This window comes from Squalius cephalus (genome assembly GCF_949319135.1).
Source record: "Squalius cephalus genome assembly, chromosome: 18".
NCBI classification, from domain to species: domain Eukaryota; kingdom Metazoa; phylum Chordata; class Actinopteri; order Cypriniformes; family Leuciscidae; genus Squalius; species Squalius cephalus.
In genome coordinates, this window is record NC_137139.1 from 23,018,429 (window position 1) to 23,044,240 (window position 25,812).

Below are 25,812 nucleotides of genomic sequence, written 5' to 3' on the forward strand. Positions count from 1 at the left end.
GAGAACCATGTTGCTATAAATGTAGCAACACCCTCCTTTTGTCATTAATAAAAAAAAAAAAAATATATATTTATGTGAAATATTCCATCATTAGGATATAAAGGCCTGGTTTCACAGACAGGGTTTAGATTAAGCTAGGAATCTAGGATTAGGCCTTAGTTAATTTAGGACATTTAAGATTTTCAAAATGTGCCTTAAAACATTACTGGTGTGCATATCGAGACGATATATTTTAAGCTATGTCAGTGCAAGTTCCTTTCAGTTAAAACAGCTCAAACTTTTAAATATGCTACTTTGATAGGCTATATTAAACATTTGCGCTCATATCTTTTTTTTTCGAAGTTCGAACTCTTTTTATTATTATTATTATTAGAAACAGCATGTGTGCTCATATTTTTAATACATAAATATATATATTTTACAATTTAATATGTTCTATTAGGCCTACATCATCCTCAAACGAAACTATTACATGTTTATAACGTTGTATTATTTTATATAATATAATGGTCTGCAAATGTTCACCATTGATCAAGTTTCATTAGTGTTAAGTCCGCCTCTTCCTCCTCCCACAGCCCAGCCTCTCCAGTAGATGGAGTTTGAGGAGAGACTGGAAGATTCATTTTGAGGAGCATCTGTGAACACGCTGACTCGATGTTGCTTGTTCGCTGGTGAATAATCATTTAAGAAGCTTCTATCCACCTCAATGAAGTAAAACAGGAGTAGTTCGCTGACTTAGTGGCTTCAGAAGGAGTAACTGCAATACGTTTAGAGGTGGAAAGCGTTCGTTCGAAACTTGAGACAAGTTTCCACGTAAGCTATTATCTTCTCGGAGACTCAAATGCTTTGCAAATTATAACCCAGCACGCGCCAAGACATGGTTTCAAAGCATGGAAACAGAAGACGTGACGGTTAGAGAGCAACTATTCCACGACCGAGTCCGAGAAACCATTGTGAGTTTCCCTCTTTGCTGCTTTTGTTTACATAGTACCGTTTGCAGTGTTACAATCTGAATGTGCCCTTGTGTTTGTCCTAATGGTATTCAATAATAATTGATTGATTAGATGATTGTGTGACGTTATACCGTGAACTGTGCACGAGTAGCCTACTTTATGTTCTTTCATAAAATATTGATCGATTTCACTGTGATTAGACAGTTTGGAGTGTGCAAGTGTTATCTTTGCTTATTATTTATAAGACATTTAATTATTAAGTAGAGTAACGTGTACCCAATCAGACTCTGAGGCAGTATTTTTCTTACTTAAGTGCGAACAATGACATGATGCATCATGCAGCTGCTCGTTGTGAAATTGAACACTCTTTAAATGGCTCAAGATGAGCCTTCTCCCCTTTGTGAGATCCGGAGCTCATTTTGGAGGACAACAGCTGAGTTTTTGGCACCCTCGTGTATGAAAATGTCTTTGTCAACACCTATTAAAGTACAACTATAACTGAACTTCAGACCTCAAGGACTTTACAGCAAGACACTGGGGGATAACCTTTACTCCTTCACAATGATGTATCTTACTCAGCATTTTAAACAGTTTGGTGCATAATATTTTTAAACGACTCATCTTTCAGATTATGCAAAAAACTAACCTCTTAAAACTATAGGTTAAATCCAGTGTTCACCAGGACAACTTAACTTAATCAATTCAGAATTAGTTCTGGAGTTCTATATTGTCTTCATTCTTTGTTTTTCTACACAAACAAGCTGCTCTTTAAAGTCTGTTTTCAGACATTTTAAGGGCATTCACTTTTATTCATACACGCTTCTGTTCTGCTTTGTGATGCAAAGCTTCTGTAATCCTCCTAAAAAATGTGAAATGGCTCTCTTAGTGAAATGGACAGATGGATCATCACACTAGATCATGTAAATTGTTTTTACTATTGTCCTGCAGGCCTTGGGCACCACCGAGCTCATGCTGTCATGGTTATTGATCCCTTGGTCACTGATGCTTATCTGGGATTTATAATTTAAATCAGTGATTTAACTTGTGGGTTTTGACCCAAAAATGCATCTCCGATCTGTTCTGATAGGATCACGGATTACAGGGAAAATCAATGTTAAATGTAAAATTGCAAATACTAAAATGCAACTAATCTCAGTTGTTTGTTGTTAGGGTAGCAACATATCAATTCAACTTTAGAAATGGGTGGAGAAAATGCTTCACATATCTTTTGTTGTTGACGTCAAAGATTGTGCGTAAAGTCAGGCTGTCACTCAGTAATATGACTAATACCAATAGAATATTTGATTCTGTGTTTCCTCACTTTATGCTGATAAATCACTTCTGCATTTTTAAAAAAACATTATTTAATTTTCTTTATATGTATACATTTTTGACAGTTTTCTTCCTCATTACTTTTTCATGCTATATAGTTCATTGTTCACATTCTTTTTCTTGCTTTTGTGTGAAAATCAGTTTATGTCCTGTGTTGGGTCACCTTTTGGTGCCCAATCAAAAATCTTAATTTTGAAGTGAAACTAGTTTGAGGAGAACAACTGATTTAAATAATATGTGTGTATTTTGAAGACTTTCATTTATTTGATCAAAAATAGAGCAAAATTAAACCGTAATATTATGAAGTATCATTAGAATTTAAAATGAAAGTTTACTATTTTAAAATGCATTAAAATATAGGCTACATTATGTATTCCTGTGATGGCAAAGCTGAATTTCCAGCATCTTTACTGTCTTTAGTTTCACATGATCCTCCAGAAATCTTTATACATATGCTGATTTGATGCTCAAGAAACATTTCCTATTATTATCATTGTTGAAAACAGTTTTCAACTGCTTTATATTTTTGTGGAAACTGTTGATACTTTTTAAAGGATTCTTTCGATATTTCTAGATATTTATTTAATATTTACACTAATATCAAACAATTGTTACCACCTAAATAAAATTAATTTAAATTAGAAGCTAAATTAAACTAAGAATGCACTTGGATGATTTAATATGTCAGATAAAAACTTTTTTGAAGGTGGATTCTTGGGTGGAAGTCAGCAGTATTGAATTCCCACTTGTAAAGCAACACAAAATTTATGACAATGTCACAGTTTTGTACTTGGTTGATCTTCAAGAGAGCCAAAGTGTTAGAGGGAGTAGCTGATTTGGAACGGTTCCCACTATTTAGATGTGCAAGGAATGCAGTGTGCGTGTAATAGACTTTAAGGTGCATATCTGAACATGCCGCTTGGCCTTCAACAATAGAGGGCTTTGTATTTACGTCTGCAGAGGTTAATAGAATTTATTAAGAAGATATCTTCTTTATGATTGGACTTGAATTATTATTTATTCCTCATGAAAACAAACTTGAGTCTTGAAATTATGAAATGTTCTACTATAATTCTATCTAGTAATGAGTTAAGTATCTCTGAATACACTGTAGTATTATGTTATGATATATTGTGCATTTATATACAACTGATTTTGTGTTTGATTTTAATTTGAAGTTACAATTGTTCAGATTGAGTCATTTGTCATAAATCACTTGATTTATTTGATGCGCTTGTCATAAATTAATAACACACTGTGTTGCTTGTATATCATAAATGTAATAAATAACACTGTGAAAATAAATTTTAGGGGCCAACTAACATTTTTAAAAAGCATAAAGTTTCTGACACTAGTCTAAATATTCGCCTCCTTAACGGCCCGGTTAAAATCAAGTTGTTAGTCATTTTGTCCTATATGTCTTTTGCCAACCTATCCCAGCACACCATGAGTGTTGTTTTCTCATTGTGTCAGTTCGCGGTCGCTCTATAGCTGACTGTTTTGTTAAATAGGCTTTCACTTCAAGGAATAACTTGGGCTTCGTTCCAGGTCTTGTATTGTGGGCCGAGGATTACCCAGAGCAGCTGAATGAGCCCTAAGATTCAAAATGTTTGAGCTCGGCTGTTTAACCAGCCCTGCCAAATCGGTCAGCAAATACACTGGTTGCTGGTTGATACTATGATTACACTCACATTTTACGGCCAGTCTCAATACCATTGACCCAAATTGATGAAGAGCTTTGAAAACATGCCCACCATTGCCTGCATATTAGTTAAGGCAAAGTTTCTTTGTTTAATGACCTACGACAGACAGGGTATTACAGGGACTTATAGTCAAATGTTGTCATTATCCACCCTTGTGGTTGTTTGAAAGGATTTAAAGGGGATAGTGCACCAAACAATGAAATTTCTGTCATCATTTACCCGCCCTGATGACGTTCCACACCTGTGTGAAGTTTTTTTTCTTCTTTTGTGGAACACAAAAGATATTTTCATGAACTGTTTTTTACAGTTGAGGCCAGTGTTGGTTTGGGCCCCATTGGCTTTAATTGTGATGACAAAAAAAAAAAACTGAAGTATTTTTCAAAATTTCTTTGACTTGTAATACAATGAGACCAGACATGTATTTTCATATTCAACTGTGTTAAGCAATCTTTTGTTTCAGTTTTAACATATTCTGTAGTTTTGTTTGGCTGTTTCAACTCTGGTTCAGTGCATGCTGTCTTCGTCAAAGGAGATAAACTATTCAAATGCTGAGCACAGATGAGTGAGAACACCTTTCAAAGCTCCAGATATTTATCCCACAGATCCATTGTTTTCCCCGCTGTTGGCACTTTGAAGACAAAATCCCAGCTTCCTGCCCCCTCCCTTATCCCTCTTCCTCTTGCTGTCATTCTTCTCTTTTATGGGACATACAGTGCTTCAGAATGTTTTTTTTTTAGTTCACTTATAAGTGTAGTTATAATCATCATGTCTTATGTTTCACTTCTCAAAGAAATTGCATACACATGAGGATCTTATATCTGAAATTAGGTTAGAGGTTAATCATGGAATTAGAAGGTTATTGTCATGTGGACAGATCCCACTGCAGCTCTCCTGTAGGATGAGAATGGGAACTTGAGACATGCATTGACTTTTTTTCTACTGTTTTTCTCTTGCATCTCTACTGTATGTTCTCTTCTGATCAAATGTTGAGAGTTGTTATATTGCAGCACTGCGATTTTATTTATTATTATTATTATTATTATTATTATTATTATTATTATAAAGGCTTATTTTAAGTTCTGTCATGAAACTCTATGGCTATATATGTATGACAGTAATATACAATATAAATATGTCCAACTATTAAGTTCTTGTGATAAATCTCTACATTTTACCAAATCTTTACTGTAATCACTGATTTAATCCCAGTTGTAACTGCATGTTTTAAATCTTCATTTGCATTTGAGCTGTAATCTTCATCCTCCATCTGGTGCTGTTACCCTTGTTTTTAAATCTGTATTGTGGGTGTTCATTAATTAAGAATTCAGATTCCTCAGAAAGGGGACAGCTGGCTTTAAAAAAAAAAAAAAAAAGGGGACACTTTTCCTATTGATTCACTTTCTATTGCTTTTACATTCTAGGACACAGAATGCAGTTTGTTTATCACTGCTATACCCTTTTCTTCCCATTATCTTTATCAATAATACCAAATCTACACCTATAACATCTTTGACTGCTCTAGTCCCATCACCGGACTGTGTTATCGTTAAGAACCAAATGTCCTTGATTAGGAGTTCTTATGTCACAGAGCTATAAAGGCAATTCTGGACTGCGCACAGCAGCGTGTATCAGTGATAATGGGGCTGTGTTGGAATGTCTCATGACCTCTGCTCCATTACATGCTCTCGGTCTAACGTGTTCTTGATAACGTAAATTGGCAGGCAACACATCTAAGCAGCGCGTTTGCATAGCACGTCTTGTAGCTGCCTGTTCACGACTATATTGCTCATATTAACTGCATGACTCATACTGCAGATGCCTGTGAGAATGTATGTAATTTCTGATACCCAGTATTCTAAGAAAGATTGTGATTATTCCATCGTGGAACATAAAAGGAAACGTTTTGAAGAATGTTCACACTGTTCTCTTCCATAAACTCTCAGAAAAAAATTGTACAAAACTGTCACTGGGACGCGTGTACTTTTTAAAAAGGGTTCTGACATACAATTTAAGCACTAATATGTACACTTTTGGTACAAATATGTTACTTTGAGCTACTAATTTGCACTCTTTAGGTGCTGCCCCAGTGACAGCTTTTTTACCTTTTTTCCTGAGAGTGTATAATGACATTGGGTGCAGGCCAAGGGTGGGGATCTTAGTTCCTAAAAGGAAAAAAAAAAAAGACTGGAAAAGCTAGCTTTGTGAGCTTACAAGAAGAAAATACAATTTTCATTTAGAATAAAATGTGCTTGAAAACAAGCACTTCAGTTACAGTTGTAATCAAAATTATTCAACCCCATTGCAAATCAGGTTTATTTGCAAAATGTGCAGACTTTCAGCTGTTTGCAATGAACAAATCAAACAAAAGTAGTGTGCTCAAGCACACCTGATGCAACTAATCAAGGGCTTCATTAGTTGCACCAGGTGTGCTTAAACTAGAACACATGAAATATCTGAACTGGCTAGGTTTGTTGAGTGTCACGTTTGACTGCATGTTAGAAAAATGGCTAAGTCAAAAGAATGGTCCAAAAAGTTCAGAGAAGATATCATCGCCCTTCACAAACAAGGAACCGTATACAAAAAGTATACGGAAGTATCAGGTAAAGAAGTAAAGGAGTATCAGGAAATCCCAAGAATACCTCAAATTCCACCAAGGCTTGGTTGCAGAAGAAGTCCTGGAAGATTCTACAGTGGTCATCAGTCACCAGACTTGAACCCCATAGAAAATCTCTGGTGTGATTTGAAGAAAGCGGTTGCAGCACGCAAACCCAAGAATATTACTGAACTGGAGGCCATTGCTCATGAGGAATGGGCGAAGATTCTTCAGAAACACTGCCAGAAGCTGGTGTCTGATTATACATCTCATTTGCAGCAGGTCATAACAGCAAAGGGTGTTCTACTAAATACTAAAGATGCTTGCCATGAAGGGGTTGATCTGAAAGCTTCAGATATTTATTTATTTATTTTTTCTGATGGGAAATGTTCAGACTTCTTGAAAGACAAGCTTCAGTGTATTTGTAAATGTTTCAAATTTCATGTTTTCGAATTGCACTGATTTTCTTCTTTTTTTTCTGCTTTAGATTTGCGTGCTGCTCTTCATTTGCCTGTACATCTTGTCACACTTCATTCTCACTCACTTCAAGAAGAATGCTGAGTTTGTCGCTGGTAAGTTAAATTTGACACCCAGGACCCTCAGCACTTGTTTGGTTTAATGTATTACAGTCCTTTAAAGCACACCTGTGATTCACTGCAGCTGCTCTGTGAGCTGAACAACATTTCTACACACACTGACTATTTGTTGGTCAGCACGACATGACATGATCATTCTCCTGCATTTTCCAAAAATGCTTACCTAATCATTTTCACGTAGTGAACCATTACTGTATTTCCTCTGTTATTTGATAAATAGTTTTGGTGTTCTTTAGCTGTGAAAATGAAATCTTCTTCAGAAGAGAAGAGTCAAAGTTTCTGATTGCTGTTGACAGCAGTAATGTAACGTTTAGGGAGGGCAGCAGTGTGGATGAGGAATGTTCCCATGAGATAAACATAGGCCCCCTGCCTGAGCACTGCTTGAGGCTTCATAGGAGAACTCTACCTCATGTTTTGGTGTTACTCCCCTTTAATTGAACTCTCTGCTCTCTCCTGGTTCGGCTAAACCTGCTCTCAGTGGAAAATCTGAGGGATTGTTTTCTCATGCCTTTTTTAGACTGTTGAAGAATAGTTAGGAGCCACGCACACAGGATGCATTCTTGTTGTTCAAAAACAGGTACAGCAGAACAGAATGCAGGGGTCTTGAAATATTTTTAATGAAATACATTTTGTAATATTTAGAAATTTATTGGCTTTTTACATTGTTCCATTTATTGATCTATGACCGCTAGGTACAGTGGAACAGAATTCAGGGGTCTCAAACATATTGTTTGCATTCATTCATATATATATATATATATATATATATTATATATTATATATATATATATATATATATGTCTCCTATCAGTGGAGAGGAAAGTGTAAGGAGAGATTAGGGAAATCATTTCGAATTTGAACCTGGGTTCCTGTGAGCACAGCTGCTCCTGTGTCAGTGCAACCTTTAGAAATGTCCATTCTACCACATGCTTACATGTTCTTACTTTCCTCTGCACTATTTTTACATTTTTGATCATGTCCTGTGTTAGACACTCTTGGGGAACATTGTGTACATAACTTCTAGCCAGACTGCTTGATGGTTGAAGAATTGTTTTACAATTTGTTAAATTATACAAGTTAATAATTATATAGGTCAGAGTAGACTCTGGAATGGAAAGTGTAAGGAGAGACAGGAGAATTGATTCTGTCTTGAATCTGGGTCCCCGTGAGCACAGCAGCTCCTGTGTCATGGCAGCCTGTAAAAACGTTCGGCTAGCACGTTTACATGATCAATAGTGCAGAGGAACATAAGAACATGTCTTGTGTTAGACACAGGGAACATTGTGTACTTCCAGCCAAACCATTATCGGTATGATACATATTCTAATTTAGGAACACAAACAGAATCACTGCACAAGATTTGTTGCTCAATTTTTGTGTATTTTTAACACCTCTATAACTCAGTCCATTTCATAGACTAAACGTGCACCAGTCGTGGAGGGCTAAAGCTGTTTCTTCAGTTGCATATTGGTTGTTTTGAAGGATATGTGCAGAAAACCTGTTCTGCATTAGGTTTGGGGCTCTCCCAGGAAATGTCACTCATATCTACCCTGGAGCTCTGTCACACTGGGCATGTTTTGCTCTTGTCGCAGGAGAATGTTTGACTTTGAGGTTTATTTTTCATTCTCTCTGCCTCATGTTCTCAATCAGACCCTATTATTGGGACACATTCCTCTTTAAATGGATATTGTTCTCCTGCACGTGCAATAAAGAATGATCAAACAAAGAAGGCTTGCCAAAATGTTTCAAATACATTTTTTGAGTTGTTTCCTTCATGGAATAGCTTCATAATAAATCTGGGTCCTTCTGGGATCTTATTTTGTTCAATTTAGTTTCAAGGTTGAACTGTGAGTCTAGTCATCCGTATGTCTGCAGTGGGATAGTGTTGTGGACAGAAACTTATTTCCTTTTTTTGCCCACAGATGACATTGAGGATGCCACTGTCAACAAAATTGCGTAAGTAATCAGTATTTAAAGAAGCACAAAAAAGGGGGGAATAAAGGGGATAGTTCACCCAAAAATGAAAATTCTATCATCATTTACTTAGCCTCAAGTTGTTCCAAACATGTATGAATTTCTTTCTTCAGCTGAACACAAAGAAATTATTTTGAAGAATGTTAGAAACCAAACAGTTAATGGACCCCATTGACTTCCATAGTATTTTTTTATTTCCGTCAAAATACCTTCTTTTGTGTTCAGCCGAAGAAAGAAGTTCATACGGATTTGGAACAACTTGAGGGTGAGTAAAATCATTTTTGGGTGAACTATCCCTGTAAGTAAAGTATCAACGTTACATGGAAATTGAATTTCTTATTGTGGCCCGCACTACTGTTGGATAATGCAGAAATTTATTAAAAGCCATTATTTCAGCAAGCTCAAATTCAGTCTGGATCCCATTTTTAACATCCAATAAATTCCAAATGCATAAAATCAGTTCTCACTTTACTTTAGTAATTATATATCTCATTTCACTCAGAAATGTCACATTATGGCAGTAAAATGGTGCATTGCACAGTAATTCACTCTGACTTTAAGTAAAGGACACTCTATCTGCTGGTTAGTATTTCGTTTTTTTATTAGTTTGCCCTGAATGATTGTAAGTGAACAAATTGCCCTTTGGTCTCCAGAGTGGCGTTTAACATCCACCTCCCTTCACAGCTGGCACTATGTCAAAGTAAATGGCTGCAAAAACATTTCCTCACCCTTCTTTGATTTGTTTTTCTCACTCCGCAGGCTGTGGCTGTGTACATTCACACTCTCGGTGGCCGTGTGTGCAGTGTTGCTTCTGCCCATCTCCATCCTGTCCAATGAAGTTTTGCTCACATTCCCACACAGCTACTACATGCAGTGGCTCAATGGCTCGCTCATCCATGGTACAAACACACGCACTAATGAAAAACTAAGTTTGCCTTGTGCATTTGGATTCTGTGTCTACCATATCGGTTTACAAAGAGTCAATAGAGTTATCAATATAATAAATTACAACTTCATTAGGTTCTCAAGCAGTATTTTATCACCCAATCTGAGCTGAAATGGTAATGTTTTTATTCCCATAAGGACTTAGTCTGGAAACACAAACTAATAAGTCTTACAGGTCTGTGTTAGCATGTGATGGGCATGGTAGCGAGTCTGCCAAGAGTATGAGATGTTCTGGCTGTAAATCCAAGGCCACAATTTAGTTGAAAATCCAGATTTATTCAATTTGCTGGCATTTGGTGAAATGCTGTTCTATAGTGCACGTGTAACACCAGATCTCATAAGCTGCACATGGTTGCCCCCTAGTGGTGTAAGTGTACTGTATTCTTTGTATTCCTCCTATTAACCTGGTAGTTCTGTTGAAGCACATAATATTATATATAAATGGTTAAATATTGTTGATGTGTACTACTGTTTAGAATGTAATTTATTATATTTTGTAATTTATAATTTATTTTATTGATGGCAAAGCTGAATTTTCAGCATTATTATTGCAGTCTTCACTGTCACATGATCCTTCAGATATCAGTCTAATATGCTGATTAGTTGCTCAAGAAACATTTTTATTATTAGCACTGGTGAAAATAGTTGTCCTGCTTAATATTTTTGTGTGTTAAGACAAATGTTATCATGCAAGTTTGGGGGTTTTGCTGTTTAATATGGGAAGAGTACAAAATCATCTTTCATTTAATCACTCATTCTCCTTCTGTCTCTGTTTCAGGCTTGTGGAACCTAGTCTTCTTATTTTCAAACCTCTCTCTGGTCTTCCTAATGCCATTCGCCTACTTCTTTACTGAATCAGAAGGATTTGCTGGGTCCAAAAAGGTAAAATGATGGAATTAGTTTAACAGTAAACACATCTCTATAGCATCTGAATTCAGATCTGTATTTGTTCAGTTGTTGTGTGTTTTCCTCTTAAAGGGCATTATGGCACGGGTGTATGAGACTGCAGTGATGCTGCTTCTCCTCAGTCTGTTGGTGCTAGGCATTGTGTGGGTGGCATCAGCTCTTCTCCATCACAACACTGCCCGTGAGAGTCTTTACGGTAAGGGCAGCAAATGCAACATTAGAGACTATGTACTGCACTTGTTCAGTATCTTTGATTGAATGGATTGCATCACAGTTTTTAATGCCAGCTAGACTCCCAAATGTCCTCTTAATTGTATAAGAGCAAGATAAAGGTTTTGTAATATTCTGCTCTTTTTCTTGTGCTTTTCAGACCTGTGGGAATATTACCTGCCCTATCTCTATTCTGGAATCTCACTTTTTGGAGTTCTGCTGCTTTTGTGTAAGTGTATATGCATTTTTATATAATTTTTTTTTTATCATTTGATGATTTGATGATTAACATGTAGTTTGGTATTTCATTGCTTTTGACTTCTCATTTATAGATTTGTTGCTTTTTTTTGTCTTGTAACAGTGTGCACACCCTTGGGGCTTTCACGTATGTTTAGTGTCACTGGGAGCTTATTGGTCAAACCTCGGGTAGGTGGACAAGATAACTGTTTTTATATGTATGTATGTGTGTATATATATGCATGTATGTTAGTTTTCTATTTTAATATATTTTGTATATATAACTGTAATTCTTCAGTGTCACATGATCCTTCAGAAATCATAATATGCTGATTTGGCGCTAAATGAACATTCATTATTATCAATGTTAAAAACAGTTGTGCTGCTTTATATTTTTGTGTAAACTACTGTGATTCTCTGACTAGAAATTTAAAAAAAAATAGCATTTATTTGATACTGTAATATTTTGTAACATTAAATGTCTTTACTGTCACTGTAAACTAATTTAATGCATCCTTGCTAAATAAAAGGATTAATCTTAAAAAACAAAAAAAAAACCCTCACTTTTAAATTATGGTGCGCATATTTAAAGAGAAATTAGAAGTGTGAAGTTAAGAGTGTTCTCTCTTTTTTTTTTTTTTTAGTTGTTGGAGAACTTGGAAGAAACAATGAACTGCACAGTTTTTGAAGAGGCCTCTCTGTCCAGGAAGTTGAAAAGTGAGTGTCAGGATGTGAGAGAAAAACTGGCTGCTGTTAAGGAAGTGGGCCCACCTTATAAAGATTTCTCTTTCTTTCTCTCATTTTCTTTTTTTTTGTCCAAAGCAGTTTTTTCTGGCATTATGAACCAGGATTTACATTGCCAAAACATGGTTTCCTCAACTTATAAATTCTCTCTCTCTCTCTCTCTCTCTCTCTCTCTCTCTCTCTCTCTCTCTCTCTCTCTCTCTCTCTCTCTCTCTCTCTCTCTCTCTCTCTCTCTCTCTCTCTCTCTCTCTCTCTCTCTCTCTCTCTCTCTCTCTCTCTCTCTCTCTCTCTCTCTCTCTCTCTCTCTCTCTCTCTCTCTCTCTCTCTCTCTCTCTCTCTCTCTCTCTCTCTCAGGTAACACCTCCTGTTGGATCAGTGCAAACGTAGAGGCCATCAACAAGGAATTTTTGAGTGTGAAGTCCAAACGTATTGCTCTAGGTACGAACACACTTGTCAAACTGTTAAATACATTGATAATTGAACTATCATGAATTGCTTTTCATCCTTATTTCTTTAATTTAGAGATGAGGAAGAGAGTATCTCCATGGCAACGCAACCTGGGATATCCAGTGGCCATGCTGCTACTTTTAGCTTTGACTGTAAGTGTAAACCTTATGGAATTCAGAATACTTATACTGGCTACGATTAAACCTTTGTGCTAAAACAAAATGTATGGTGTTTCTCAGGCGGTGTGTGTGCTGATGGTCTGTTTCCATGTGCTGGAACTGCTCTTTGATGAATCTGCGATGCCTAGAGGGATGGAGGTGAGATACATGACAATGGGATTCATATATGGACCTGTAAATGCAATTCATGGAAAAATAAATTCAAGGAAAATTTCATGTCCTTCTAAAACCATATTCTGCTTTTTTTTTTTTTTTTTTTTCTTCCACAAAAAACAAAAGAAGTACTAAAAACGTCCCAAAGCATCATAAAAGAAGTGCAGCAATCATTAATGATGGTTGGTTTTCTCTGTTGCAGGACCCTCACTTGGGGCTTGCCTCGTTCTCAATGTTCGGTTCTCTGGGAGCTGTAGTGCAGGTGGTCATCATCCTGTATCTCATGGTCTCCTCTGTCGTCGGCTTCTACAGCTCTCCACTCTTCACCGGTTTGCTGCCACGTACACAGGACACTACCCTCACACAGGTACACAGGAACACAGAGATCTCCTATACTCATCCTGAAACAACAGTAGAAATAGTGCTGGATATCTCGCATTCAGATGCTGTGGCTCTTTATAGTTAAATTGAATTGTTTACATCTCTCCACAGATTATTGGGAACTGTGTTTCTCTTTTAATACTCAGTTCAGCCCTGCCTGTTTTCTCCCGCACATTGGGTAAGTATTTTCAAATGATTAGTCATTATTTGATGTTTTTATATGTAAAATGTTATTTAATAGCAGCATGATTTTGAGGTCTGTTGTTGGCCAAGACTCAATTTGCAATTTTTTTTCAGTGCTGATTTTAGAGAAAAATCTGCTAAATTATTATGAATGAATTTAAAGCAACACCAAAGATTCTTTTGTACCTTAAAATAATGTTTCCAAAATCGTTCCAGTGGTTCATCAACTCATAACAGGGTGAACGGCACTTCTGCATTTGCTTTGCGACCCTCTGTCGGCTATAACCGTACGATGCAAGTTTGGCAGATCGGGTAGCAGATGTAGTTCGAACGAGACATAAGAAACTACAAATTTGACTTGCTTTACGGCAAGCGTTACAATAGCCGATAGGTGGAGCCTAAATAAAAAATAGCCGTTTCTGATGTCGCAATACATCATACTTTCGTAAAATCATGCAACATACTCTACCTTGTCTGTGGACATCGTTATTTCCAAAGCCGGTGCTGGATAGACAAATAGCGTGTGTGCGGCGGTAGGGTGCGGAAGGCTAAATTATTTACGACAGCGGTAATGGACAATTCCGCTTCCAACCTGTAGGGGGACCGAAGAGGAAAAGTGCTTTGGTGTTGCTTTAAACTGTTAAATGTAGCTGAGTGTACTACACATTTATTGGTGGCTCAAAGCATATTCATATTAGTGAAAATGTTTAATAAAAGGACTCTTAAGGTCCATGTGTCAAACTTCATGAATAACAAGTTTAATTTGTAATCTTTTGTCTGTCCACAAGACGGCAGTAGTTAGCTATAATTCAGCAAGATGTGTCCATTGTGTATTACAATTTGAATTAATACTTTATAATTTTCCTCTTTTTCATGTTACTACATGTAGGAATTACAAGGTTTGATCTGCTTGGAGACTTTGGACGTTTTAACTGGCTCGGCAGTTTCCACATTGTTTTCCTGTACAATATGCTTTTTGCTGGACTCACATCCGCCTGCCTCATCAACACAGTCACATGGGCCTTGCAACGAGAACTCATCCGTGCTTTTGGTTAGTCTTTTATATTTTTACTTGTCTATTTAGTTTTAGTTTTGGGGGAAGATCCATATGCTAATTTATTTATTATTTATTTACCACTTATTTTGATGATGCTTTTATTCTTTTTAAATATTCTGTGGAAAATACAGTACCAGTCAAATGTTTGGACACACATTCTCCAGTGGTTTTTCTTTATTTTTATTATTTTGAACATGTACATTAATACTGAAGACATCCAAACTATGAATGAACACGTATGGAATTATGTAGTTATCAAAAAAGTGTTAAACAACCCAGAATATGTTTTATATTTAAGATTGGCCAAAGTAGCTACATTTAGCTTTGATGACAGCTTGGAACACTCATAGCATTCTCTCATCAGATTCACGAGGTAGTCACCTGGAATGGTTTTTAATTCACAGATGTGCCTTGTCTAGATTTATTTTGTGACATTCCTTCTTAATGTGATTTAGACCATCAGTTGTCTTGTGCAGAGGAAAAGTGGGTACAGAGTCAATAGCCCTATTAGTGTTACTACAACTACTGTACAAATCTATATTATGGCAAGAAACACTCAGTTAAGTAAAGAAAAAAGACAGTCCATCATTATTTTAAGAAATGAAGGTCAGTCAGTCAGTCAGAAAATCATCAGTATCAGTATATGTATATACAGTATGTATATCATATATAACGCAATGATGAAACTGGCTCTCATGAGGAACATCCCAGGAAAGGACCCAAGAGCTACCTCTACTGCAGAGAATAAGTTTCTAAGAATTACCAGCCAATTTACAGCACCTCAGATTACAGCCCACATAAATGCTTCTCAGAGTTGAAGTGGCAGACATATTTCAACATCCACTGTTCAGAGGAGACTGTGTGAGTCAGGCCTTTATGCTCGATTTACGGCAAAGAAACCATTACTTTGGAAGAACAACAAGCAGAAGTGACTTGCTTGGGCCAAGAAACACTGATTTTTATGTATGATTTCAATCAGTGTTATTTGCTATAGTGGAACTATTTTTTCAGGTACCTCGCAACCGCGTATAAACTTCCGCTCGATATTTGAGTCTGAAGCGTCTTTTCCGTTTCCGGTAGCGCAGTAATATCAACGAGCAATGAGTCCTCCAGCAGAAATCAATGGGATTTTACAAAATGACAAATAAAACACGACAGAAACTTTATTTCGCTACGCTACTTGTTTTGGAACATCAACGAACAACACTAACCACTCGGTGAGTTGCACAATTTTGAAAATGAACGTTAAGCGTTGTTTTAAGGACATTTAAGGACTGAAAGTGCTAAATACCGGAATTATCCTTTAACCATGAACATTTTATTTATATATATATATATATATATATATATATATATATATATATATATATATGGGATTAGATGATTTCCTGTTAATTTAATATAATGTAAGTGAATACTAGGGAATACCAATATGGCGGCGTGGTGGCTTCACTTTTAACGTCATGAGCAATCCAGTTCTCAATATAGATCAGTGGTCAAGAAACCCAAAGAATGGACATTAGATTAGTGTAAATGAGATTGAAGATTTATGGTTCTAACTGCCATGTCTTTGTTAGAAGTAGAGAGGGTAAACGGATGGTTCCAGAATGTGATGCCCACTGTGAAGCATGGAGGAGGGGGTGTGATTGTGTGGGGATGCTTTGTTGGTGACACTGTTGGTGACTTAACCAGCATGGCTACCACAGCATTTTGCCGCAACATGCCATCCCATCTGGTTTGCACTTAGTGGGCCATCATTTGTTTTCCAACAGGACAATGATCCCAAACACACCTCTAGGTTATGTAAGAGCTATTTGTCCAAGAAGGTGTGTGATGGAGTGCTGCATCAGATGACCTGGCATCCATAATTACCTGATCTAAATCCAATTGAGATGGTTTGGGATGAGTTGGACCAGAGAGTGAAGGAAAAGCAGCCAACAAGTATTTAACACCTCTGGGAACTCCTTCAAGATTGTTGGAAAACCATTCCAGGTGACTACCTCATGAGGCTGAGAATGCCAAGAGTGTGCAAAGCTGTCATCAAAGCAAAAGGTGGCTACTTTGAAGAATCAAAAATATAAAACATATTCTGGGTTATTTAACAGGTTTTTGTTGACTACATAATTACATAATTGTTCTGTCATAATTTCAATGTCTTCAGTGTTAATATAGAATTTTGAAAACAATAAACATAAAGAAAAACCATTGAATAAGGGTGACTCATGACTGGTTCTGTATGTATGTAAACTTACACTATAATACATATAACTCTTTAGGATTTGGACTTTTAATGCCTTTTATTTCCAACATCACAACACATATGTTGTCGATAGACTTTAACTTGTATTGACCTTTTTTAACGGTTAATTCTAATATTTATCTCAAGGAAAATGTGCAAGGAGAAAGATTTGTGCGTGAACACATTGTATCTTGAAAGGACAAGGGGTGTGCACTATGCTGCCATTTGCCAGTGTTTGTAGTTAGTCTTTGGGTGAGGTGTTCCTCACACAGGCCATGTTTCTCTATGGGTAGGTCTCTTTCCTCAGATAGAAAAAGCACAATTCTCTCAGGAAAGTGAGAGGGGACAGAAGGGGTGAAGCAGGGTTCCTTGGGGACCTCAGGGCGTCAAACTCCTTCTGGAAGACACACACCCATCGCCCTCCGCCCAACACAAACAACACTGCTGAATGTGAACACGCACACACTCTCATAGACCATCTTCAGATAGCATTTCTTTTTCGTTACTCCCCCTACTGGCTTTTGTTCTTTGATTGATTTGCTTGATTTGCTTTTAACCCAAACATCGCCCGCCAAAGTTACCTTTTCTGGTTGTTAGAGAAGGTTTAGCGCTCTAATGTTGTTTACTCTCCTGTTTCCTTTCTCCAGGTCTCCACAGACTGCCTCAGACTGTGTCTCGTTCAACCATCCCCCTCAAACTCCTCCTGGCCAATGGGCTCTCAAAGATTCATTGAAGAGTGATCAGCTTTTTCATTCATTCATATTGAAGCCCATTACCTTCTGGAGATGGTTCTGGATCGCATTCTGTGGCTTTCTCCTATTGGACCAGAGCTATTTTGCGTCCATGATAGGTCAATGGTCACCAAACCTGTTTACAAAGGTTGCCTGAACGATATATATCGACTGATGGAATTTCCGGAGTGGGTTTCTGCAACTGCAGTTTTATGCGTTGTTTACTTCAGTAATATATTTATACATATAACTGCATTTAAAAGGGATGTCAAATCACTGGACGCCTTGAACTAACGCCTTATGAAAAATGAACAATGGCTTTGGAGGACTTTGACATGCATCCAGAAGAGCTATTTCAGAGGATGACATCACAGCCATGACCACGTTTCCTTTTCCTGGTGGTGGAATGAGAGTGTTGAGTTCTGTCCTGGTGGGCCCCCCACGCTTTCCCCTTGTATATCACTATTTTTAGTGTCATCCAATGAATCCAATCTCTGTTGTACTGTGGGTCCTTATAGGAGGAAGTTCATTATGATGGGGTTTGTCTGCTTCGAACTAAAGTGAAGAACCTGAGAAAGGTGATGAAAGTGGAACAAGTGATACTGATCTTGGAGATCATATGTTCAGTGTGAGAAAACATGGAGGGATTCTAGTTTGAAAAAGACACTTTTTGGAGAGTTTAGGTTTTAAAATGTATGTTAAAGTCAGACTATGGCTGCCATTGATTTCAAGCTTTAGGCCAAGAATACTGTGAATGTTTAGGGATTTTGTTCCTGTTTTTGTTATTTCATATGTGAAACTTTAATGTGCAATATAGTATTCTGAAATGTTAACACAAAATTATGCAAATGTAACTTTACTGCCTTCCAGAAACTTATGCAGATGACCAAAAGAAGATGTTTGCTTTGATTAAGAACACCCAAATTGGGCAATAAGGTCACAGTTTGGTTAGTTCATACATTTTGGGTTGAATTGTGTGGTGGGACAATCAACGCACATGGCCGTTTCCTATTTCATGGACACTACGAGAATGTGATTGATAAATGTGGACTTTTTGATTCGATAATCACTAGTTTTATAAAGTGCAGTATTTATGATGTACACATTTTATTTGCTGATAAAGATGTTGTTTATTCTGTTGTATGATTGTTTTATTTGTGGATTTGTTTCTGTATCAGCATCATTTTAAACCAATTTCATTTCATGTCAAACATTTTATTTGTCCCCAGGGGGCAATTTACGAGGTCACATAATGTACCATAACAACACAATATACATAGGAAGCATCATACATGTCATAATGTCCTTCAACTGGTGGCCAGTAGAGGACAGTGTACCACAAATCCATTATAACAAAATGTATATATATTTTAATAACATGATAGTTGCATAAATCAGATTTTTTTTTTTAATATAGCAACATGACTGTAAATTATATTCTAAGTCAATTATGGATGTAAATCATTGCTTAATGGATAGTCCACTCAAAAATAATAATCTTTTAGTCATTATTCATGTGCTAAACCTGTATGGTTTCTTTCTTCTCTGGAACACAAAAGAGGATATTTTGAAGAATGTTTGAGGTTCAAAATGTTTGACCCCATTGATTTTCAGTGTATGGCCAAAAATGATCACTGAGATATTTTTTAAGATATCTTTTCCATTCATACAGTTTGGAATGTTTAATTTTTTGAGTGAACTATCCTTTTTCCACACTCACAAAAAGCATTTTTACAGCTCAAAACAACTGGATTCAAGAGTGACATGATGTCAGACTATCTGTCTTGCACTGATAGATCATATATGGATGTCTTTTTTATTTCATTATTAATGGAGAACTCTTATGGATGACAAAGAAAATACAGTGAGCATTAATAATTGTAAAAAAAGAAAATGTTGACCATTTAATTTCTTTCAATAATTCCAGCTGCATCCTTAAAGCATAGCAAGGGACTGTGACAATTTCTCTACAGGAGAAAAGTACAATAAATGTTTTTACACCTGTTTTTCCAACCAGTGTGTCATTTGTGAGTCATTTTAAACCCATTTTTGGTTCTGGATCTGCTAAGGACCTTTCCATGGAGGTCAGCATACATTTCTTGCCATCTGAGCACCTGACTACTGCTTTAATGGCGCCGTGGTGGTTATGTTTAGCTCTGGTGTTAGTGTGCTTGTCTGTCCATACATCTTCCCCCAGCTGTCCCTCCACCCGTAGCTGGCCGGCTTTAATCAGGGTCTTTATTTTGCCCCAGGTCTGTCAGCAGGCCCGTAGAGACGCCGCTGCTGACCCATCCTGTGCTTTCCCTTCACGGATGCCCATGGCAGATAAAAGCCCTACATCATCAGGAGAGTGCAAGCCACTCGCTTTCTCCCTTTCACCCCCCACCTCTATATCGTCCATCCGTTGTCCTCGTTGAGTGTTCATTTCCTTTTCCTTTTTTCTTTTCTCCTGAAGCAGAAAAAGAAATCCCGGCCTCTGATTATGATTTGTCTGTCTTGATTTTTGTTTTCTTGCCATTTCTTGTGCTCTTTGATGGATGTCCTGATAGACCTAAAATGTTGAGTTTCCTCTGCTCAGTTAAACCATAAAGTTTTTTTTTTTTTTTTTTTTTGAGTTTTTTTACTGAAAATGTAATATAAAGTAGCCTACACTTAAGTCATGAGAAGTTAAAATAACATCATTAAATTATGATTTATGCTAAAATAATATTTAACATTTCTTAAACCACTGTGTAATCAAATATTACACCTTTGTTTAGTATTATAATTTTGCAAATTGTTTATTTTACTTTAACAAAAGTATAGGGACATTGAAAATGTGGGATAAGTTCGAGTTTTCTAAATCTAATTTAATGAAAAAAAGAAATATGTAAATAGCCTATTAAGATAGTATGAAGGAAACGTTTAGAAAATGTCTAAGATTCTACACTATTTCTGAGTCACTTTTTAAAGCAAATTGTGACATTGATCATGTGAACTAACTAACAAACGTATGCTTATGACGGCAGGTAAAAGCTTGTCTTCTTACTTTTAGTTTACCTCAGAAACATTTAGTTCAACAATATTGGGTGGACGCATGCCACTTCTGTCAGCAGAGGGCATTTTTGACTGGTCCAAAATGACTTAATCATATCAGAGACAAGAGGAAGACAGGCAGTCTTTCACAGGTTGCGATAGGCTATCGTTATTGTCAAAACACAAGAATGAAGGGGGAAATAGGCAGATTAGCTCCTGGTGGTTGTTTGAAGTGTGTGCCAAAGTGCATTAGAAGATATTATTCCTTCTGGAAAATAGAAAACTCTCGGCCGGAAAAGACTTGCTAATCAACTGATAATGGGCCGCTGCTCGCCTCCAACGGCACATCCACACCCACCTTGCACACTCATGACACACTCCCTTCACACACTCAAGACTGGAGCCTTTCTCACATAGACCTTAAGAGGTGTTTTTGTAAGAAAAGAACCGACATAACGGGGAAAAAAATAAAAATAAAACAAGAAAAGGACATGAGAATTTGGTTATATATATTTTGAATCGGAATCCAAACTTGTTTTTTTTGTTGCTAAAAGCACGTGCTCGCCAATCTTAAACCACGTGACTGCGGAGAGAACTCTAGTGCAGGTTTCCTTACTCCAGTTAAAAAAGAAAGAAAGAAAAAGATTTATATCGTAATGTGGTAAAAAATAAAATAAAATAATGCATGGTTAGGTTAAACCACATAGATCACAGATTTTATTCGTGTTTCGTGTATTTTAGTGCCAGTCACCCAAACTTAATCACTTCGACAATGACTTTTATGCCTTACAAAATTTTCATGAAGAATCGGTTGCAGAACCAGATGTGAAAATACCAGCTGTAATGGGACACAGCATTTTTGGTAGGTGATGATATTCATATTGTTGACCATGTATGTAGCCTAGCCCACCATGTCGACAAGCTTTGAGTAGGCTGAACCCTGTGATACAGTTGAGAGGAACACCTCTGTGTGACGTCACTATTTAACAATGTTTCTCCAACAAATACAGCTCCAAACTAAGCCACTACACGATCAACCGTAGCTGAACAACACCCAGTACAGAAAGCCCTAAATGTTGAATGAATTAGGGTTATGAACGAGTTGTTTGAGTGAATGATTCAATGATTTACTCATAAAGACAGGTAGGCCTACTTATTTTGAAGACTTACTTTGCATCCACTAAATAAGTACGTTCTATATAGTATAGCCTATATGTAATGTATACGTACTACATCCGCAATGTTGTCATTATCATTTGACAAATCCTCTTCCGTGGCTGATAGTAAAGTGTCCATCGTATGCTCGCTTCATAATCTCGCTGGTAGTAGGTCATCCGAGTACATTTTGCATACACTTTTATGAGTATACTGTGAATTCTGACATCTTTTGTCACATAGCCTACTGTTTTTTGCCTTCTAAATGAAGTATGCGATTTCAGATGCAGTCACTTAAATAGTTATTGAATGTTATCAGTGTTTTTGAACAAATAGGTTAAGTAATTGATTCAATGACTCACTCATAAAGATAGTCCCTACTAGTCTGTCAACCTGTTATATTTACAGACATTCTAAGGTTTTTATAGTACAGAGCTCCTCACATGTTTTTTTATTTTTTTTACAATAAATACTTAAACAGGTTGTGAGTGTGTTTATAAGTATTAGCCATACAAAAGTGAAACGTAAAGTTGTCCTTTGCATGCATCTTTAATTTTCCTGGTCGAGTACTGCTGTACTTTAGAAACATGTTTCTAAATCTGGTCAGCATGATAGCAGGTACAGTACATTATCTACAATATATTCTCTTCTCTTGACCTTTAACCTGTTTGTTTCGGATCAGGAAGTTCCACCCTGATCTGCTATTGTTCTGTCACAGTTGTTGTATTACTACAATTATTATATAGGCAAATTTCAATATCTTCTAAAAGCACAGAGCATACATATATTGACGGTGCATGAGTGTCAACTAAACCAGGCCATAATGCAGTACGGTATGTACACCTATCATCCTGTTTATCCATGATCCCTAGCATGTTATTTAAGGTAAGGCACAGCCTATGAAGCTGTATGTTGGCGCTGAAGCCAGAAATCATGTGCTTTTAGCATAGCACAGTACAACACACCACCCTGCCTCTTCCTGCACTGATAACAGGGTGAGGGACGATAGAATTGACCGATGGTGGTGGGTCATAATGGATGTCAGTTCCTTGACTCTTCTCGGCGACCCCCTCATCTCGGTCCCCCCAACAGCTTTTGTTTCAGGAAACATATTCTTTAAAGCATCTAGTCAGCATTTTCCTACTAAATCTAAGTGCCTCTACCTTATTTACAAGCCCGTGTTATGTAAACGTGCTCTGTAACGTCTGACATGATTGATTGAACACCATCACCCCCGAAGATCAGCTGACTATTCTAGGCAGTTTTGGAATCGAGGGCTTTGCGAATGACGCAGCATCTAATTTAGCTGAGGCCAAGTAAAGCATGAGCTCAACGGTACTTTACTATTATAAGGCCAGGTGTAGTCACGATTCGTCTGTAACGGGAAAACGAGGGCTGGAGTAACTTTGGCAGGAAAGATCTCATTTTCTGTGCTGTGGCTGCTCAGGAAACTCAGGCATTCACTGTTCTATATACTCCCATCCTGAAGTGGGGGAGTGAGGTCGCTTAAGAGGCTACGGGATGGGGGGATGCAGAAATACTAATAACAATTACACCGTTACCATTTTGAAACAGTCGTGTTTATTTTTATTGCCATCTCCTCCCTTTAATGTTTAATGGCAGCTATTTTCTCTATTTCCCCTTGGCGGAATGTCAGTATCACTGATTGTGCTCTTGAAAGCATTTGCACTTGTGATTAAGCCTTTCCCCACATTTGCTGTTATTTGTGGTGTCTGGGACGTGTGATTGAACCATAGATCTTTCTGCCAGAAGAACATAAAAGAAGACCTACTGCATGATCTTGGATCTTTGATTTATTCTACTATGTTGCATAAATATATTACTTGAACACAAAATTATCTTACTTTATAATGGTTTTTGTATATTAGTCGGAGATAATGAAAATGGGTCATTTAAAAATGTAACTTAAACCTGAAAATATATATTATGAAGGAAATGAATATATAAAAAAATCTATTTTTCTTAAACATTTTGCATAATTGAACACAACATAATATCTTACTTTACAGCTATTTTTGTATCTCCGAGAGGCTGAGACCACATTGAAAACAGGTCATTTAAAAGTTTAAAACAAAGACATGTTTGAAGGAAAATGAATATAAAATATTACGTTTAAATTGATCAAACATGTTCCATAACTAAATCACCTGAACACAAAATAATATCTAGCTTTATTATAGTCATTTTTGTCCATTGGTGTAAAAACATCTGTCTAATTTAAACCTGAAAACATTAAAACAGCAATATTATGAAGGAAAATTAATATAAAACATTATGTTTAAATCTGAAGGATTGAGAGATTTCCGAACAGCATTAACCTTTACATGTTTTATCTGTGTGTGTGAATTAATGGTCTGAGATGCCAAAGGTCTGAATGCACATCGCAGGTCAGCGGAAATCATTTTGATATTTTGTTGCTCTTTATTTTTCTTCCTCTCGCTAGCATTGCCATATTGACTCAAGATATTTGTATTGTCCTCTAATTTTGAACCATTGTTCTGAGGTGGTTTAAAATTACGATGCTGATAAAATATGGGTGTTAACAGCCCAGAGGTCTTCTCGGCGCGGGGTGCATGTGTCAGCCAGTGTCTTCTGCTTCAGGAGAAAAACAAAGAGAGAGAAATGAATGACTCATAGAAATGTTGCGAATGACTATGTTATCTCTCATACATTCATGCCAATGAACCTCACCTGCAAGTAAATACAAGCCGATGGACTGAGAGTAAATGGTTCGTTTTAAGCACTTTGCTACAATATGGAGACTGGGCAATAGTTGTCACACAGTTGGCACAAGGGTTTGTGTTTCAAATGTGTTTTTTGCTGAAAACCCCCTCTTAGAATAATTCGATTTTTTTAAATGAATAAAAATAATTTATGCAAGGGTCTAGGTAGGTTTTAACAAAAATGTTAAACTGCGTTCTCAGGAGGACAACAGTATTTGTCATAATGAAGCCTGGGCAAGTTGTCTCATGTATGTTATGTTATTATATATATATATATCAACATACAACACCAATGAAAGTAAAAACACATTTGTGTAACTGGACTTTTGAAACACAAACCCTTGTGCCAACTGTGACAACTATAGCCCCAGTCTCTTTTTTTCTTTCTTTATTTATAAAGTGACCATGTACAATTTTTAATATAAATGTTTCCATTTCATGCATTGTACCGGATTTAGCCAAAGGCATATTTTCATCTGTAGTCCACAGGCAGGTCAACACTAACTTAAAATTACACAGACTACCTATGTATGTGTTAACATACAACAAAAACATACACACACATACTATCAGGACTATTAAAAATAAATAAATAAATAAATAAAATGGCAACAATGTTTACAGAGTTGGTTCGATTTTAAAAAAGACCAAGAGCTTTACACCCTTTTATATCCTCTGGTAGGGCATTCCACTGTTAGTAGCTTTCACTGCGAAAGGCGAACCAGACAATTACTCATGGACGATAATCTGGTAGATCTCACAGAGTTTTCAGGGCGAAAATGAACAAAGTCACATATACAGAAGGAGCCAAGCCATTTAAGATTTTATGAACCATACACAAACTTGAGAAAAGTCTAAAATTGTCAAAGTTCAAAAAATTTGGTTTCTCTATGATCCTACAATAATGAAAATGGTTTGGTTTTTTCTCTAAAATTTTTAACGTCTGTTTATATAGGGATTTTAAGGGTTTAGTCACAGTTTCACCAGCTTGACCCCAACATGTCAGACAATGATACATGTTAGAAAGGATTGTAGTATGCATACAAGTCTTAGCTACGTCAACAGAGAGACATTGTATAATTTGTCTATATTTAATATTCCTCACCATTTTCTTTACGTTTTTTAAAACTGAGATTTGAGTCCAATTAACTATTTCCATCTTTTCACCATTAATAAACATATCAACATCAGGAGATTTAACATTTGTTTTTGAGAAAAAAAATTCCTTTTGTTTTAATAATGTTCAAGCTAAGACATGATTTTTCCAGCCATTGTGTAATCCTTTAGCAGCTTTTAACTTCTTAGCTGTTAACTCTGCTGTTCCCGCATGTGTAA

At 36.7% G+C, this 25,812-nt stretch overlaps 1 protein-coding gene across 1 annotated transcript; it reads left to right on the forward strand.

Moving 5' to 3' along the window:
* The first annotated feature begins 587 nt into the window (after positions 1 to 587).
* Positions 588 to 19,334, forward strand: lmbr1l (limb development membrane protein 1-like). Its single transcript, XM_079850350.1, has 16 exons — positions 588 to 953; positions 7,069 to 7,153; positions 9,100 to 9,133; positions 9,911 to 10,050; positions 10,875 to 10,978; positions 11,075 to 11,198; positions 11,373 to 11,441; positions 11,574 to 11,638; positions 12,094 to 12,166; positions 12,548 to 12,631; positions 12,716 to 12,792; positions 12,880 to 12,957; positions 13,175 to 13,339; positions 13,465 to 13,531; positions 14,426 to 14,587; positions 17,480 to 19,334. The coding sequence occupies exons 1-16, from the start codon at positions 891 to 893 to the stop codon at positions 17,563 to 17,565; spliced, it is 1,476 nt and encodes a 491-aa protein (XP_079706476.1). The 5' UTR covers positions 588 to 890; the 3' UTR covers positions 17,566 to 19,334.
* Positions 19,335 to 25,812: the final 6,478 nt, after the last annotated feature.

Coding starts and splice junctions, on each gene's coding strand:
- lmbr1l (XM_079850350.1), top strand. CDS start 891: ATGGAAACAGAAGACGTGACGGTTAGAGAGCAACTATTCCACGACCGA. Junction 10,051..10,874: donor CAATGGCTCGCTCATCCATG/GTACAAACACAC, acceptor TCTCTGTTTCAG/GCTTGTGGAACCTAGTCTTC. Junction 12,958..13,174: donor CGATGCCTAGAGGGATGGAG/GTGAGATACATG, acceptor TCTCTGTTGCAG/GACCCTCACTTGGGGCTTGC.